This window comes from Canis aureus, chromosome 8 (genome assembly GCF_053574225.1).
Source record: "Canis aureus isolate CA01 chromosome 8, VMU_Caureus_v.1.0, whole genome shotgun sequence".
In the NCBI taxonomy this organism is placed as follows: domain Eukaryota; kingdom Metazoa; phylum Chordata; class Mammalia; order Carnivora; family Canidae; genus Canis; species Canis aureus.
The window spans coordinates 28,514,757-28,532,794 of record NC_135618.1 but is presented as its reverse complement, the minus strand read 5'-3'; the positions used below and the strand labels follow the sequence as shown (position 1 = coordinate 28,532,794).

Genomic DNA, 18,038 nt, shown 5'->3' with positions numbered 1-18,038 from the left:
CTTATATATATAGGTATAAGCTATGGTCTTTGTTCTCAAGTGGTTCATGATTCAACTGTGTTATACTCAGGAAAACTGAATAATGGAAGATTTAAATAACAGTTCATGACAACAGTGGAAAGAAGAAACTGAAATTACATTGCTGGGAAGAACTTAGATGATCTTATTTAAGCCAGTGCTCTTGTTTTCATGAATTAAATAGTAGAAGCTGTCTCAAATATTAAATAATTACTAGTGATTAATTCCAGTTGAAATACATAGAAGATCACTTCAGGTCATTGTGGTCAGAGAACACTATGGAATAGATGGAATTTGAGCTATGTCTTAAAGTAATGCATCCCAATCTTTTTGTTTTGCTTCTTTTGTTTTCATGGTCTAGATAAAAAATGGTAATATTTATACAGCTCTGTAGGATAAATAGAGGAAGTTGCTGTGGTTCAAAGGGGGCTGACTCTGGGGCTTTAGCTATCCTACAGAAAGCAGAGGAGACCACTAAGCTCTGCCTGTCTGTGCTTCATTTGTTTTTTTTTTTTTTAAGTAAGCTCCATGCCCCTGTGGGGCTTGAACTCACAAGCCCACGACCCTGAGATCAAGAGTTGCATGCTCTACCAATTGAGCCAGCCAGGCACCCCTATGCCTCATCTGTAATACATGTGAAGTTTTGCAGTCAACCAAGGTTCTGTAATGTTGGGCAATCACTTTGTGTTATTTTTCTTATCTCTAAAATGGATAAAAATAGGGACTATCTCATGGATTGTGATGAAAATTAAATGAATTTATGTGCATAAGTTCTTAGAACTGTGCCTGACCCCAGAGTGACCTAATGTAAATGTATTATAAATATTGTTATTGTAGATAAGACTCGATAAAGCAAAGAGAAAGAGACAGTTACTATAGATAAGATTTGGTAAAGGAAAGAGAAAGAGTATTACGAGTAAACACATGGAGGAGACAAGCACAATAATTTGCCATACTTGTTCTTAGGCATCACTAAAATAACTTGTTTTCTCCCAGTATATCTGTTTCCCTCTGTTTTCTCCCAGTATATCTTTCCCTCCCTTTTTCTTCCTAATCCACTTCATCAGTCTACTTCTTTGTCTTCCTATCCAACTCCTGAGGATTGGGATTGGAGGGACAGACTTCCCACTAAGAAAGATGAGGCAATCATCTGTGACCTTTATTAACTTTCCATTTGTCCTTCCCCTAAATCTGAATCTGTCTTCTCCCCAGTTTTAGAAAGTGACTTGTGAAATGAGAGTCTCAGCCTGTTGAAGACTAACTCTAATCTAGATGTGTTTTTTTCCAAATCTCTCTCCCCATTCCTCTGAAACCTTATTCCCATCAATTATTCTTTCTTCATTATGTTTGATCTGTATTAACATCCTTCTCCCCTCAACCTGAAACTACAGTCATATCTTGTCCATTCTGAAAACTCTTAAACATCTTAAACGCCCCTTTAAACATCTTTTCTCCATAGTTGTTTCTGTTTATCCAAAGTGTTTAGAAAAAGAATTGTACTTTTATTGTCCCCACTTCACTCATGGCTCAGACTCCTGCAAGCTCACTTCCATTCCTCTGAAATATTTGTTGAACAGTTGTTCAGTAACTGAGAATACCAGAGGATAGTTTTCAACTCTTACCTGTTTTACTTCTGACATAGTTGATCACTCCTTGAAACTGACTTTCATGACATGACTCTTGGTTTTATTTGTACTTTTCCATTCTTTTAAGTCCCTTTTGTAAGCCCTTGTTTCTCTGTTCCTTCTTTAAATGTTAGTGTGTTTTAGGGTTTGTTTGTTTGTTTTTTTTTAGTTTTTTTTTTTTTTCTTGTTTATGTATCCTACTTCTAGCTTCCACTTTTCTATTTTTTACCAGGTAATACATTAAATGGCATAAAATTAAAGATATTAAATGGTATGTACATTGAAAGATTCCTATCCTGGCCCCCCTTCCTGAGGCAATTATTAGTAATTTCTTATGTGTCCTTCCAGAAGTATCCAAAAGTAACCAATTTTGAATCTTTACCCTATCTGCCTTACAAAACCTGCCAACTTAAAGCAGGAATGAATTTTGAGTTTTGCCTTCGTTTTCATGAATGGAGAAGATTAGGATTGATACTGTACAAAACCTGGCTTATCAGTCATTGGATAATATATAATATAAATGTAAAATTATTTTTTAAATAATACTGCTTTTTTTCCCCCTTCCATGACTTACTAGGTTCCATGCTCCTATAGCACTTATTAATGTGGTAGATAATTCCCCACTAAACATTATAAGTGACACGATAGGTGCCACATTTGTCTCTTTCATCATTGTTTCCCAACATCAAGCATAGCGTTTGGTGTGGAGGTTGTGCACAAGAAATATCCCTCGAGTGAGTAAATGAATAAATAATGAAGTGGGTAAATTAAGAATATTGTAATACCAGTTTTGCTCTTTCTTCCCTTTTTTTAAACTTTTTTTCTTTTTTTCCCAAGAGGATCAGCCATTTGATTATACTGGAGTGTTTGGGTGTGTGCACAAGTGTGCATAGGTGGATACTTTTTTTTTTTAAATAAACATTGTGTTTCGATTAGATAATGAAATGATTCTTAGGATAAATGATAAATAGTGTGGTACATGATAGAAGTCTTGAGGAGAGTGGAGTTTTGTGTTCATTTATAAAATATTGAATAGGATTTAGGAATACTGCTAGCATTAAGCTAGTAGCATGTGACTTTTTGGTTGTAAGAAATGTTAGTTCAGAAAGAAATACCGTTTCCTTTAGTTTTCCATGATCATGTGTGTGTCTTCTTAGACACGTGAATATTTTTTTTTTTAATTTTTATTTATTTTTGATAGTCACACAGCGAGAGAGAGAGAAAGGCAGAGACACAGGCAGAGGGAGAAGCAGGCTCCCCGCACCGGGAGCCCGATGTGGGATTCGATCCCGGGTCTCCAGGATCGTGCCCTAGGCCAAAGGCAGGCGCCAAACCGCTGCGCCACCCAGAGATCCCCTAGACACGTGAATATAAATGTTCTACCACTAATAAGTTTTCTGGGTTCATGAAATTAAAGTAAGTTACATACAAATCAATGATTAAGAAAAAAATACATGGTAAAAGTGAAAATAAAGAGAACATTTTTTGTAAAAACATGGTCATTGGGAACTTCTGGAGCATTTTCTTTGAGAAGATATAGAGAAAAGGGGAAGGGATCTTTTTTCACATTTTCAGATTCTAGTTAAGTATTAGGCAATAATTATGAGAGTTGAAACTAGAGCCTTTATCTTCAAATGTTTAATCATTTATTTACTCTTTTGCTTGAAAGATACTGAGTATAGCAATCCTTGTAATGTTTACATCTGATATAATCCTTATAACTCAAACTTCTCAGCATGTAAGAAATAGTATTTGTCTATGTGTTATTTTCACTATATTTGAATTACATATTACTCCACAGGAAATCAGTTAATAAGATTCATGACCTTGGATCCCTGGGTGGCGCAGCGGTTTAGCGCCTGCCTTTGACCCAGGGCGCGATCCTGGAGACCCAGGATTGAATCCCACGTCGGGCTCCCGGTGCATGGAGCCTGCTTCTCCCTCTGCCTGTGTCTCTGCCTCTCTCTCTCTCTCTGTGTGACTATCATAAATAAATAAAAATTAAAAAAAAAGATTCATGACCTTGCATAATAGTTTGTAACCACTACCACATGACTATTAGCACTCTGGTTCACTCTGTACTTACCTGCTGCCACTGCAGTTACGGTCAGCCTCCTGGATTTATTCTCTGGAGTTGAACTTCAGGGGGTTGGTTCACAAAGCAGTTTGTATGGAGACTTCCTATATAATTAGAATTTTTTTTCTTTCCTCTGCAACTCTGCCTTTTTAGCAGGAACTAGGAAATAAAGCTTTAAATTAATCTTTCCTGCAATTACAGGAATGTTTGCTGGTTCTGTAGATAAGTAAATCTTAATTTTCTATTATTTCTCATTGAAGTTACCTTTTATTTTAGCCAGATACCTGTATGTTTTCCTGTGGAAAATTTAATAAAACCCAAATTACCATATATGTTCATAATTATTATTTGAGATGTTCTGTATTACTGTTTCTGGAATAAATTTCATGCATGTTCTCTGTTCCACCATGCATGGCTCGCTAGACTCAAATTTAGAGGTAAATTTAAAATGCAGAAAGCGTCAGATGTTAGGAGGTCTACCTCCTCTTGGGATATTACGACAGCCTCAAAGACAGAGTTTAATTGCAACATGATAGAGAGTGCTAGCCCACTGAGGAGTCCTAGTCCGTGATCTGTGTTTGGATGATTGCCAAGATTTGCACCAGCCCCAAAGATTGGTGTGTGTGTGTGTGTGTGTGTGGTGCATGTGTTGAAATGGTCATCTGCTGTCTCATTTTGATATTGGACTTAAATCTGTAGGAAGAGTTTTATGGAAGAAAATTGATTCTTGCTGATAGAGAAGAAGTGGAACAAGAAGCAGATAATATTTTAAAGGATGCCGATATCAGTGATGTTGCATTCCTTGTGGTTGGTGATCCATTTGGGTAAGTCAAAGCAGGTGTTTTGAGTTTTAATTTGCTTGCTTTTCAAAAACAAATCAGAATTATTCTGTTATATTTAAGACCTTTTACTTGCCTGGTCCTAAAAAAGTACTGTGTTTACCTAGGCTCTAAAATTTTATAAACTTTCATTATCTTTGAGATTATATGATCTGCTTGATAAGGATGTCATCATGTGTTAACTTACATTGGTTATCAAGCGTCAGTTCTAAAGTTTGTATCATTGCAGCTCCTGTTCTTTTAGAAGGTAACTTAGGATGTCAAATGACTTAACTAGTGTATCATTAAGTGTATTACATTATCAAGAGTCATACCTACCTTTTATTTTGCAGGTAAACCACAAGCATCTTCTGCTTCCTTTGTCCTTGTTTTTTTTTTTTTTTTTTTAACTTAATTTTTTTTTAAATCACCTTATATTTAGCAATATTGTCACTTTACTTGCCCTGAATTTAAAATCTGCCCAGCCTCAGGGCACCTGGGTGGCTCAGTTAACTATCTGCCTTTGGCTCAGGTCATGATCCCAGGATCTTGGGATCGAGTCCTGCATCAGGGTCCCAGCTCAGCAGAGTCTGCTTATCTTTCCCTTTCTGCCCCTCCTCCTACTCCTTCTGTCTTTTGCTCACTCAAATAAATAAAATCTTAAAAAAATATTTGTCCCGCCTCAAATTTTAATGTCTTGTATCCATTGGGAGCTCTATTCTTTGCCATTAACGAAAAGATGTGTTTCTGCTTGTCTAGTTAAGAATCATCAATCACAGGGCAGCCCTGGTGGCTCAGTGGTTTAGCTCCGCCTTCGCTTGGGGTGTGATTCTAGAGACCCAGAATCGAGTCCCAGGTCAGGCTCTCTGCATGGAGCCTGCTTCTCCCCCTGCCTGCGTCTCTGCCTCTCTCTCTCTCTCATGAATAAATAAATAAAATCTTAAAAAAAAATCATCAATCACTAATGTCAAGCCAAATAGAGGAGTTCTTTGTTTCCAACTTGTGACCTAAGATTTATGTCACAGATTAAGGAACATAAGGACAATTAAATCACTATGAACTCACCACCAAGAATGTTTTTCAAAAGAATGGAGTTATATGTGCATGTGTCTGTCAAAAAACAGTAATGTGGTGTGCCAGAGATTATGTTTCATTATTTATACCTGGTTGCAAATGATATTGTGTAATCACACATCTAAAAATATCCAAATTGTTTTAGCCTCTGACATTGTTTTTTGTAAAAGTACGTCTTCCTTCAAATTAGCAGTACCTATATATAGTTTTTAAGCCACAAAATAGTAAAATAAAGGGAATGAAAAATCCTATATCTAAAATGTCTTAGAACTCTTATAGGATTTTCTCATTGTACTGGGTTCCCGCCAAAATCCCATATTTTTTATAGTGACACCTTCTGAATTCACCAGATTTCCTTACCTGATGAAATCACAATTCTTAGAGTTACCTAGAAGAGTACTGTTAGAGTTACTTCTGACTCTCAGGCATCCAGTCACTGACAAAGTCCAATAAACCACTGCTACTCAACTGAGGTTTACAGGCTGGTGCCAGCCTACAAACTTACTAGTTCATGATGAGAACTACAGAAATTGAGAGTAAACATTTAGAAACTTGATAGCATTTTTTAAAAGTAATTTTGTCTCTCCTGAGTCTCATAATAAAAATTTGGAACTTATATTTTGTATTATGTTATATTTTCTTTTTCTAAATCATTAATTTTGATTACAAAACTGTTGTTCCATGACAATTTAGAACTTAAAAGTATTGGCCTTTCACTAGTTTGAGAAGCACTGCTTTTGACTTTTTTTTTAACCAAGTTTTTTAGGTTGTTTTATTCCCTAGTTTATTTAATATAAAGCCTTTATTATTTAATACCAAGCCTTTTGCTTGGTCCAGATACAGACTCTTAATTCATTACCTATGTTGTGGTCACATTTATATTTGTGAAACCACAACTTAGTGGCTCAGTCTAATGAGCTTCTGCCTTTGGCTCAGGTCATGATCCCAAGGTCCTGGGATCAAATCCTGCATCAGGCTCCTGGTGGCTCTGCCTCTTTGCCTCCGCCCCCGCCCCCCCCTGCCCCGTCTCTCATGAATAAATAAAATCTTTAAAAAACAAATAAACTACAATTTGAAAACCTTATTTGAGCTCAAAATGAGAGCTACTAGCTCCATCCGTTGGCCAGATATGAAATATAATGTCCAACCTTCCCTTCTACCTATGTTCTGTCCTTTTACTAAAGCCCTCACTTCTGCCAACCAGTTTGTCCCTTCCCCCATCATCTTGCTTTCTCATTCTATACATCTGTTCAAACTCTTTCCTTCATCTATAATACCCTTCGCTATATATCTGATTGTCAGAGGTCCAGCTGTCTCTTGAAGCCTAACTCAAATACCACATTCTCAGTGATGCAGTCCTTTATTATTCTGATCAGAAGTTATATCTCTTCCTAACTACTGACTTGTCATTCACGTGTTCTTGTATATTACTATTGTTTTTGATAAATGTATACACCTACTCTTTAGGTTTGTAGGCTGCCCTTCATACATTTTATCTCCCTTGCCTCTTTTGCAAAGTAGTACATATCAAATAAATATTAATGGAAAGAATTTTTAATATTTTGCCTGGGGTCACAAGGTGAGACCAGGCATATCTTGGACTGATGTTTATCCATTCAACAAATATCTTTGGAACACCTGTCTTACAACAGGCACTCCTACATGCTGGATATATGTTACATGATAAGACCTGAGGTTTACAGTTTAGTAGGGGAGGTTAACATCAATCAAAGAGAAAAAAATAAATTTAAAGTTTTAATAGGCCTTATGTAAGGGGGAAACAAGACTAGCAGAAATAGGCTAATTTTTGTGGGTTCATAGGGAAAATCCTCTCTATTGAGGTAATATATAAGCAGGTATCTGAGAAATAAAAGGAACAGCAGAAGGGAAGAACATTGTAAGCAGAGGTGAGCTGCAAGAATGTATTCAAGGAAAAAAAATAAAATAAAATAAAATAAAAAATAAAAAATTAAAAAAAAAAAAAAAAGAATGTATTCAAGGACCTGGAAGGGGATGCCTGGGTGGCTTAGTGGTTGAGCGTCTGCCTTTGGTTCAGGTGTGATCCTGGGGACCTGGGATCGAGTCCCACATCGGGCTCCCCACAGGGAGCCTGCATCTCCTTCTGCCTATGTCTCTGCCTCTCTCTATATTTCTCATGAATAAATAAATTAAATATTAAAAAAAAAAAAAAAAACAAACCTGGAAGGCCAGAGTGGAGCATAGTGAGTGGGCAGGGAGAGGGAGTAAGAAGGAGTTAAACAGGTGGGTGGGACCCAGATCATGTAAGGCCTTAGATAGGGTAGAGCTTTTGTTTGAAGTACTCTGGTAAGGGGTAGCCCAGGTGGCTCAGCGGTTTAGTGCCACCTATAACCCCGGGTGTGATCCTGGAGACCCGGATTGAGTCCCACGTCAGGCTTCCTGCATGGAGCCTGCTTCTCCCTCTGCCTGTGTCTCCGCCTCTCTCTCTCTGTGTTTTTCATGAATAAATAAATAAAATCTTAAAAAAAAAAAAAAAAGTACTCTGGTAAATATTTGAAGGATTTTAAGCAAGAATCACAATCTGACATTCTTAAATGATCACTCTTAAATGCTCACATAAGTGGATTTTTAGGGAAGCCAGGTGGCTTTGGTAGAGGAGAGAAAAAGACAAAGTGGGAAAAGTTCAGAAGGAAGAATGCCAACATATATGTAGTAGGTGAGGAAAAGGAAAGAAGCAAGTTTTCCAGAATTCCAGCTTTAGCAATTTATCAGTTTTCCATTCTTTGAAGTCCCTTTTGTAAGCCCTTGCCAGTTCTTGAAATGATGAAAACTCCTAGGGAAAATAATTGGGGAAGACAAGAATTGGTTCTGGAAATGTTTTAAATTTGAGATGTCATATAGGCAATGTGATATCTGAAGGGGTTATCCTCAATATGTGGCTTTTGAGGTCATGAGTATGTATGGGGAGAGAGGGAGAGACAAGGTGTTTAAAGCCAGAGAAATGGATGAAATCACTAGGAAGGAACAAGGGGAAGACAGGAAGATCAAGCCTTAGGGAACTTGAATTTTGTGGTCTGTCAACCCTCAGAGGAGGAGAAAAACCAAGAGAATGTGTTGTCACCGAAGCCAAGAAAAGAGAATAGAGAGGAAAGAGTGGTTAACTGATAGACTGCTGAAAGGTTGGGTCGAGGAAGTGTAAATTTAAAGCCATAGAGTTTGGAGTTTTTCAGTGGTGGTGTTATGGAGGAGTTGGTGCTTGAGCTGGGTCTGGGTAGAATTCAGTACATGGAAATTGTGGAGGTGGTCTACAGGGGATGGAGGGGGAAGGGAGAATTGCACATAAATAAAAAATAAAAAAATTGAGGCCAACAAAAATGTACCTTGATGCTGTTACTACTCTGCTAAAAAACCTTAATGACTTCATGGCCTAAATCTTTTAACAGTTTATCTGTTTTCTCTGTCACCTACTCTTCTTTTTGACTGTGCCAGAGCCTAGTTGTACTCCTTTGCCAATTCATAAATGTTTTTGCAGTATTCGTCTTCCATGTCTTTGCTTAAAAGACTTTTCTTACCAGTTTGTTTCTTTTATTCCCAATTATATTGAGATTTAATTGACATACAGCAGTGTGTAATTTTTGATATACAGCAAGATGACTTATCTGTATTGTAAAATAATTACCTCAGTAAGTTAACATCTATCATACAAAAAAAAGAAAATATTTTTTTTTCTTGTGATGAGCAATCTTAGGATCTACTTACTCTGAAATATACCATACAGCACTGCTGACTCTAGTCCTCCACAGTTTCTATTCAATAAAATAGATTCTTTAAGACCCAGCTACCTCTTCCATGAATATGAATATTCCATTATTTTATTCAGGAATGAGTGCCTGGCTTCCTCCCCTCCCCTCCCCTCCCCTCCCCTCCCCTCCCCTCCCCTCCCCTCCCCTCCCCTCTCCTCTCTTCTCCTCTCCTCTCCTCTCCCCTCCCCTCCCCTCCCCTCCCCTCCCCTCCCCCATCTCCTCTCCCCTCCCCTCCCCTCCCCTATTAATTTACTCTATATCATTAATTAATTGTGTATAATCCTAGATTCAGATTTGTGTAATAATTATTGTACTATAGTTATTTTTCATTTATTCACTGGATTACTATTGAAATATAATCAAGAGGGATCCCTGGGTGGCGCAGCGGTTTGGTGCCTGCCTTTGGCCCAGGGCGTGATCCTGGAGACCCTGGATCGAATCCCACATCGGGCTCCCGGTGCATGGAGCCTGCTTCTCCCTCTGCCTGTGTCTCTGCCTCTCTCTCTCTCTGTGACTATCATAAATTAAAAAAAAAAAAACACAAAAATATTAAAAAAAAAAAAGAAATATAATCAAGAGATACAGTAGTTGGAGACAAGATGGTAGTAGGGAATATGTACATTTTAATTGGGTCTTGAATTACGATTTGTATGCATTAAATGGATACACCTGGAAGGGAATATGGAATGCAGCAAAGTACTGAAATTCTTCCTTATATACAACAACCACCACAAGTTATTTTTTAATTTCAAGCCCCTTTCGACTTATTTGAAATAAAACTTGAAAAAGAAAATTACTTAAATTTTTTATTCTAGTATCTTTTAAATTATAGTAAAGTTTATTATAATATTTACCACTAGCCATTTTTAAGTGTGCAATTCAGTGGCATTAAGTAGTGTAATCATCATTATCATCCACTTTTAAATTCCTGAAGAAGGTAATTGAAATTAAGTCAGTTCATGTAGTTTTCATCTTTTCCCTTTTGTCCAGGTTATTGATAGGAATGTGGAAGTTAATCACATAAAGAATGTAAATGACCCTAAAAAAAATAGTACATCAATAGATCTGACCCAGTCATGTGAGAGATGACAGTAAGCTTTCTGTCCCCATAAAGAATAGTTGAACAGGGTCATCATTAAACCATTTTTTTTTAAGATTTTATTTATTTATTCATGAGAGAGAGAGAAGCAGAGACACAGGCAGAGGGAGAAACAGGCTCCATGCAGGGAGCCCAACGTGGGACTCGATCCTGGGACTCCAGGATCATGCCCTGAGCCAAAGGCAGACAGACACTCAACCACTGAGCCACCCAGGCGGCCCTAAAATCAAGTTTAAAATAAACATATCAAGTCTTTTTTTCTTTTTTTTTTTAACATACCAAGTCATATATTCATTCAAATTGGTCACCTTTATGTTCTTTATTGGCTCCATTGACTAAAACATTCTTGAATCTCTTGAAATTGCTTTCAGAGCAATTCCAAGAAGCAAGCATATTATTAAGCTAAATTTATTATTATTTCTGAGCACATGGCTCTATCGAAAACCATGTATACATACACACACATATATATGTGATTTTGAACAGAGCCACATGCCCTAAAATAGTAATAAATGTCTTTATACACATACTTTTCCAATCACCATAATTGAAGTGTTTTCATGACCCTGGACTAGAAGGAATGCCCAGTATAATGCTTTAAGCCTGTGTTTCAAACCAGTTTTTTTTCTTTTTCGTGAAGCAATATAATTTGGGTAATTGTGATGATAAAATACCAGTTTTTCATAGCAGAAATCTGAGGGGCTTATTTAATCACATTTATGGCAGCTTCACAAAATCAAATCACTTTGCCAGGTCATTAAACCTCCATAGTGCACCAACCACATCTGGTCATTTTAGATGAAGTTGTGATAGAGATATAATTTTAAAGTAGGTTTACTTTCTGCTCATCTATTCAAATAATTCACCAAGTAACTAGTTCAGTTTTCCTTAATATTAGTGTTAAGTAGTAAAATTCTGTTAAAGATGATATTAAAAACATTCTTTATAACTGGCATTTATATTGTTTTTTAAAAGCTTACTCTAAATCAAATTAATGATTGTTTTTCATACTAGTTTTTATTTTATGTGTGATTAAAAACAGGCTTCCCTGGTGGGCATTTGTTAATCTGTTTCTGACTGCCTCATGGGGTGAAAGCCCTTGATCTTCCTACTTGGTATGCATTGACCAGTTGACAGGTTCTGCTGGTTTGTACGTACTTTCTCAAACATGCTAATGTTGCTTTCCCCAGCAGGGCCAGGAGTTTTCATCAAGGGGAAAAAAGGCCCTTAATAATGCAGTTCTAAATTGATGTGGGGTTACATTTCACAGTATCCATATTTATATTTACACATATTCTCTCTTCCCAGTCTGTCTAATTATAAGCATTAGATTTGTCTCAAAAAAGAAAAGGCAACAGGCAAGGATATGCACGCACATACACGTGCTCACATACTAATTACATGTACAGTAACCAGACTGAAAACAGTTATAAATAAAATCACTGTTAGACAGATGTAAAATCCAACTACGGTTATATCAGATAGAACCCTAATATAAAGGCAAAGAATAACAGGCTACAAAAATGTTCTGTACCATCTGCCTTGTTGTATTTCAAAACACAAAAAAAGAAACCTTCAAAAGATAGCAGAAATTGGGACGCCTGTGTGGCTTAGCGGTTGAGGGTCTGCATTCATCTCAGGATGTGATCCCAGGATCCCGGGATCGAGTCCCACATCTGGCTCTTTGTGGGGAGCCTGCTTCTCCCTCTGCCTCTGTCTCTGCTCCTCTCTCTCTCTATGCCTCTCATGAATAAATAAATAAAATCTTAAAAAAAAAAAAAGCAGAAGTCAACAAGTAGATCTAATAGTTCCATAATTTAGAACTCAGAGCAGTCATTTTAAGAGTCTAAGAAGGCCCTGAGCCCAAAGTGATAATTGCCGCTCAAGAGTTCAGTTGCTAAGCTTACATTCCACAAATGTCTTTGCAGGTATTAACAGGACAAAAGAGCAAGTCAAACTTCCCTTTCTCTGTAGCTGCCAAGGCTGCTTAAGAGTGTAACAAGTGCAGTTCAGCATTATGAAGGGCATGTGTAGACTTAACACTTTTCTTGTCAGAATGCCCAGAAATTGAGGAAAAGCAGCCCCCGTAACCCTATGATTGACCTGAACTCATGAAATATTATACCTTTATTGTCTTAAAAAGTCAGTGTGGTTACTTTAATCCAACTTGATCTTTCTCACTACAGGGCTACCACACACAGTGATCTTATTTTGAGAGCAACAAAACTGGGAATTTCTTACCGAGTTATTCACAATGCTTCCATAATGAATGCAGTAGGCTGCTGTGGTTTACAGGTAATACTACTAAGAAAATATTTTTTTATGGTAGTTAGCAAAAATGTTTTGGAAAACTACAAATTGCAGGTAGATTTTGTTACATATTGTGAATTTTAAGATATTACTATTTTTAAAAAAGATATTACTATTTTATATAATACATTAGTGGGTATGAAATTTTTTAATATTGAATTTTTTATACTATTTTCCTATAACTTAGATCTTTTTTCTCCTCATTGGAATGGACCACTGAAATTTAGCTACAGAAAGACTTTAGTCTTAAATCCAACTCTGGCATACAAAAACAGGGAAGTTTAATCTAATTAAGTTGGTTAAGTTTTCCTAAAGCCTTCTCACATTCTTCCAGATAACTTACTCTGCATTGCTGAAGCATGTTTTCTATACAGTATTATTTTCTATGCCATCAAGAGCATCGTGATGCAGCATTTATTAAAAGAATCTGCAAAAGAACCAAAAGCCATTCATATTAGGCTTGTAAGCCACCTTTGTAATAATTATTGCTGTATAAAGTTGGTTAATTTTTAACCATCAGTCTTGATTCTGAGGGGTTAAAAGAGTGCTTCATAACTGTTTCCAGGGTTTTCTTCCAGGCTGCCTGATACTCATTTTCCAAGTCTGACATTTGTGTTCTGATGTTTGTATACATATATGATCTATGACAACTATGACTGCTCATAGCCAACAATGGTTTTAAGACCTAATTGCTTGTAAGGACCCCTTCCTATTTCAGATATATCATAATAGGGGGAAAAAATGTGCATATTAGGATCTATGAAATGAAGTATTCCCTAATATGTCATCTTGGAATGCATAATTTAAAATAGATATTTACAACAAGAAGATAGATCATCATTGGACACCAGTGCTGTATCTGTGGCTTTAGAGGTGTCTGTTTTTTCTGTATTAACTGGAAAGAGTATCTCAATTTAATTGATATCCTGATATCCTGGCCAGTCATCTCAGAAATATTGCCTCTGGTTCTGAAGAATCAGAGAAAAGGTATAAATGATTTACCTTTTAGCATTCATCACTCTCTTAGTTATTACATTTAAATTGGCAAAAAATTTTGTTCTTTGTCTTCTAATAAAGTGCATATTTTAAAAAAAAATCTTGCCAAGTAAGTCTGTTTCACACTTTAAACCCCTTCTGAACATTGCTGTGTTGAAGTAAGTAAATGGAGTTTCTTGGTTCTCAGTCCAGTATTCTCTTTCATAGACAATGTGCTTTTTAAGAACTGATGGTTGCCAAGAGAAAGGAAAAAAAGAAAGGAATAAATTAATCTTGTGATAGACAGAGATGGGTAATAAATCTTAAGCTAATGGAGTATATATATTTTTATATTGGTTTTGTTTTTATTTCTGTTAGGAAAAGTTAACCTAGCCCCTTTCCATCATTTTTTGGTCTAACTTATCATAACTTATCATTTAAAAGTTTTTGTTTCTTTTTAAGGATAAAATTTTTTAAAAGATCCTTGTCTTCATCACATGTATATCTATCATTCAGACTGGCAAGAGCTAAACTAGGGTGACCCTGTCCTCCTTCTGATCCTCTAGATTGGTAGAGGGGTATAGTGTTATTGTTCTCATGTTTAAAATAGGTGAAGGTATTTGAGAGGAAATTTACTGTGAGAATTGGCAGTCTCCAAATAAGCCCTTAAAATCATATCCACATGGTACATAGATTATTTTTTTTTTAAATTTAGTTTTCTCTCTTCTATAGGATTTTTCTAGGCAGCCACAAAGCATTGTTTCCCCATCTTGGTTCTATTCTCTAATCTGGGTATGCAAATGACTTACTACTTGTGTGAAAAACAGGAAGTGCCTTTTTAGGTTCTGTCTTACGTGCTTGATGAAATCTCTATGAAAATATGCTTTTTGTACTGCCCAAGTTATTTATATTCCAGGAGAAAGAGGTTATTAGTGATAACTTTTATACAGTTTTCTAAGATAAAAAGCATTAAAAATACAGTCATTATATTCATGACACTTTTAAATTTTAAAACAAATGTATGGATATCCTGCAGAATACATAAACTGTGGCAAAGTCCCCTTCCTTATAATTTTCTCTGCGGTATTTCGATCAGCATTTATGGGAAAAACAATAACCTATACTGGTGGTTCTCAGACTTAGTATTCATCAGAATTACTTATAGGACTTAGAAAAGAGATGGCTGGCCTTCCCCTCAGATTTTCAGATATAGTAGATCCGGGGCAGCAGCCTAAGAATTTACACTGCTAGCAAATTCTCCAGTGATGCTGAAGCTGCTAGTATAGGTGTCCATTTTGAGAACCACCAACCTAACAGATAAAAAATTTCTTAGAAAGTTAAAGAACTCTACTGTCTTTCTTTTGGTTTGGCAGAATTGGAAAAGTAGATTTTAGTTCCCAGAAATACACTTGCTAAATGTAGAATGTGTTACCTTGCCATGCTCTCTTTCTCAATTATTTAAAAGGGAAGTGGGCACCACTTTCGAAAGACACTCTGTCATCTCTGAGAAAGGCTTTCCCATGAGTTACTGGGAAAACAGCCATCAAGTTATTGAACTGAAGTTCTGGTTTGGGTGCTATGACAGACCTGAACAGTACATGCTTTGCAAAGTTTTTTTTTTTTTTTTTTTAAGATTTTTTTTTATTTATTTGAGACAGAGAGCAAGCGAGCATGGGCAGGGTTGGGAGGCGATGGGAGACGAAGAAGTTACCTCCTCACTTAGCAGGGAACCCGACATGGATCTCGATCCCAGGACTCTGAGATCATGACCGTAGCCGAAGGCAGACACTTAACTGACTGAGACAGCCAGGTCCTTTACTCTTGTTTTCCAAAGCAGCACAGAGAGAGCTCAGAATTGACTGCTGAGTATTTTTCATTCACTTTGTGGTTTCTTAACTAGCAGAAGACTCTTGATTTTCAGTATTAATGAAGGTAAGTAGTTATATAGACTAATACTTCTAAACACACAAAACCAGTTGATATGCAGTCTATCATAAGCATGCCATAAAATAGGATTTTTTTATTCCAAACCCCATAGTTCCATGAAAATTTTCCTTGTTAGGTGGAATGTGTATTGAGACTGTCAAGTTAAGACAGGAATAATAATCTGTTTTTATTCAACAAATATTGTTTACCTACTTACTGTTTCTCTACTAAGTGCCTTTGGATACACTGATAAAGCTGTCCAAGAAGGTCCCTGCTCTCAGAGAGCTTATGCCCTAGTAGGAAGGAGAGGCAATAATAACAACAAATAAATATCAGATAGTGAGATGTATAAGAAGTTACAGTAGACTGGTATATGTTAGAGAGTTGACTTTACTGTTGGAGTTGGGCAGTCAAAGGAGGACTCTCTAAGGTGGTGTTATTTAAGATTAGATATGAATCAAGAAGGAAGTAGCATATTCCAGTCACAGGGAATAATTTATGCAAAGACCCTAAAATGGAAATGACTGTGGCTCTTCAAAGGAACCAAAGAAGGGTTTATTGGAGAGTAATAGGGAGGGGAGAAGCAATCTGAGGTCAGGTAAATAGATAGGGTTGGATCACTAGGCTTTCTAATCCAATTCCAGTATTTGGATTTTATTCTTAGTGAATTGATTGTATAGAAGAGTATAATGTTTAATTTACTTCCAGACTCTGAAGTCTCTCCTTTTGTCTTATGAAAAATTAGTAGTCCTGGTATCGATATTAAGTATATGTATGTTAAGTGAAAGAAGGATGACACAGAAGATCATATATTGTAAGATTTTGTTTATATAAAATGTCCAAAGAGGGGTGCCTGGATGGCTCAGCGGTTGAGTGTCTGCCTTTGGCTCAGGGCGTGATCCCGCGGTCCTGGGATTAAGTCCTTCATCAGGCTCCCTGCATGGAGCCTGCTTTTGCCTCTGCCTACGTCTCTGTGTTTCTCTCTGTGTCTCTCATGAATACATAAATAAAATCTTTAAAAAAAAATTGTCCAAAGAAAGCAATCTATGAAGACAGAAAGTAATTAGTGGTTAGGATTGAGAATAGCTATTACTTATAAATGGGCAGATGGGATCTGATTGGAGTGATAAAAATTTTCTAAAACTACATATGATAGTAGTTGCAACTTGTTTACTATAAATCATTGAATGTACACTTAAAATGGGTGAATGTTATGGTATGTAAGTTATATCTCAAAGTGGTTTAAAAAATGAATTACAAGAGGTTTGCTAGATGAACGATAAGGTAAATACATTCCCAAAAGGGAGAAATGTTCAGTTAAAGACGAGAGTCATAGAAGCACTTTGAGGAATCTGCAAGATATTACAGAAACACACACGCACACCACATGTACATACATATGTATCACAAAACCTTGGTTACCTAGAGATTAGTTAAAACAGCAAATATATATGTTGGATAAGAACTGACTATATATTGGGTAGAACTGGCAAAGGAAAAGTAATTATGAAAAAAAGGTTTACAGTTTAACTGCAAATTAAAAGGTCTTGATTTTACTTTTGCTCAGGGAGTAACTAAGGAGTGCTCTAACTTCTCTGGATCCGGATAGTCAGGTTTCCTAACTGTAGGGATGAAGTGGGGATAGGGAGGAATGCTGGACAAGATCAGTGGTTTTCAAAGTGTACCAAGATCTATGAAGATGCTTCAGCAGTTCTGCAGAAAATGAAGTACTTGAGACCAAACAGCAAAGAATAAATCCCTGAGGAGCCCAATCTTTATCTTTAACCCTATTGATATTCTGTAAGAATTTATTTGGAGGGGGCACCTGGGTGGCTTAGTGGTTGAACATCTGCCTTTGGCTCACATCATGATCCTGGAGTCCTGTGATCGAGTCCTGCATCAGGCCCCCCGCAGGGAGTCTGCTTCTCCCTCTGCCTATGTCTCTGCCTCTTTCTCTGTGTCTCATGAATAAATAAAAAAAAATTTTTTTTAAAGGATTTATTTGGAAAAAAAGATTTGGCATTAAAAAGTACGGAGAATACTAAACTAGGTAAACTCTAATGTCTTCTAGATTTGGAAGCCAAAAAGCTGGCCTATTTTCTAACTTTAGATAGAGGTTACCTTGACCAAAATTGATTAGATACTCAAATTTTCATTAAGTAAATCTTTGGATTTTTCACAATTTAAATAATGGTTATAAATACATATACTTAAAAATCATGTTCTTTGAAATTTCTAAGTAACAGATATCTCTAACACTTGTGTAATTTGTATTTTGAAGATATCTCTAGTCAAAGAAAAATCCATCTATTGTGAAGAGCCAGGCAAGTTAGT

At 36.5% G+C, this 18,038-nt stretch overlaps 1 protein-coding gene across 2 annotated transcripts in view; it reads left to right on the top strand.

Moving 5' to 3' along the window:
- DPH5 (diphthamide biosynthesis 5) overlaps positions 1-18,038 on the top strand; it is a 36,508-nt gene that overhangs the window by 4,833 nt on the left and 13,637 nt on the right. For both annotated transcript variants that reach the window (XM_077905632.1, XM_077905631.1), the window contains 2 exons: positions 4,420-4,544; positions 12,680-12,788. In XM_077905632.1, coding sequence (XP_077761758.1) covers positions 4,420-4,544; positions 12,680-12,788 — 234 coding nt within the window. The remainder of the gene's footprint in view (positions 1-4,419; positions 4,545-12,679; positions 12,789-18,038) is intronic.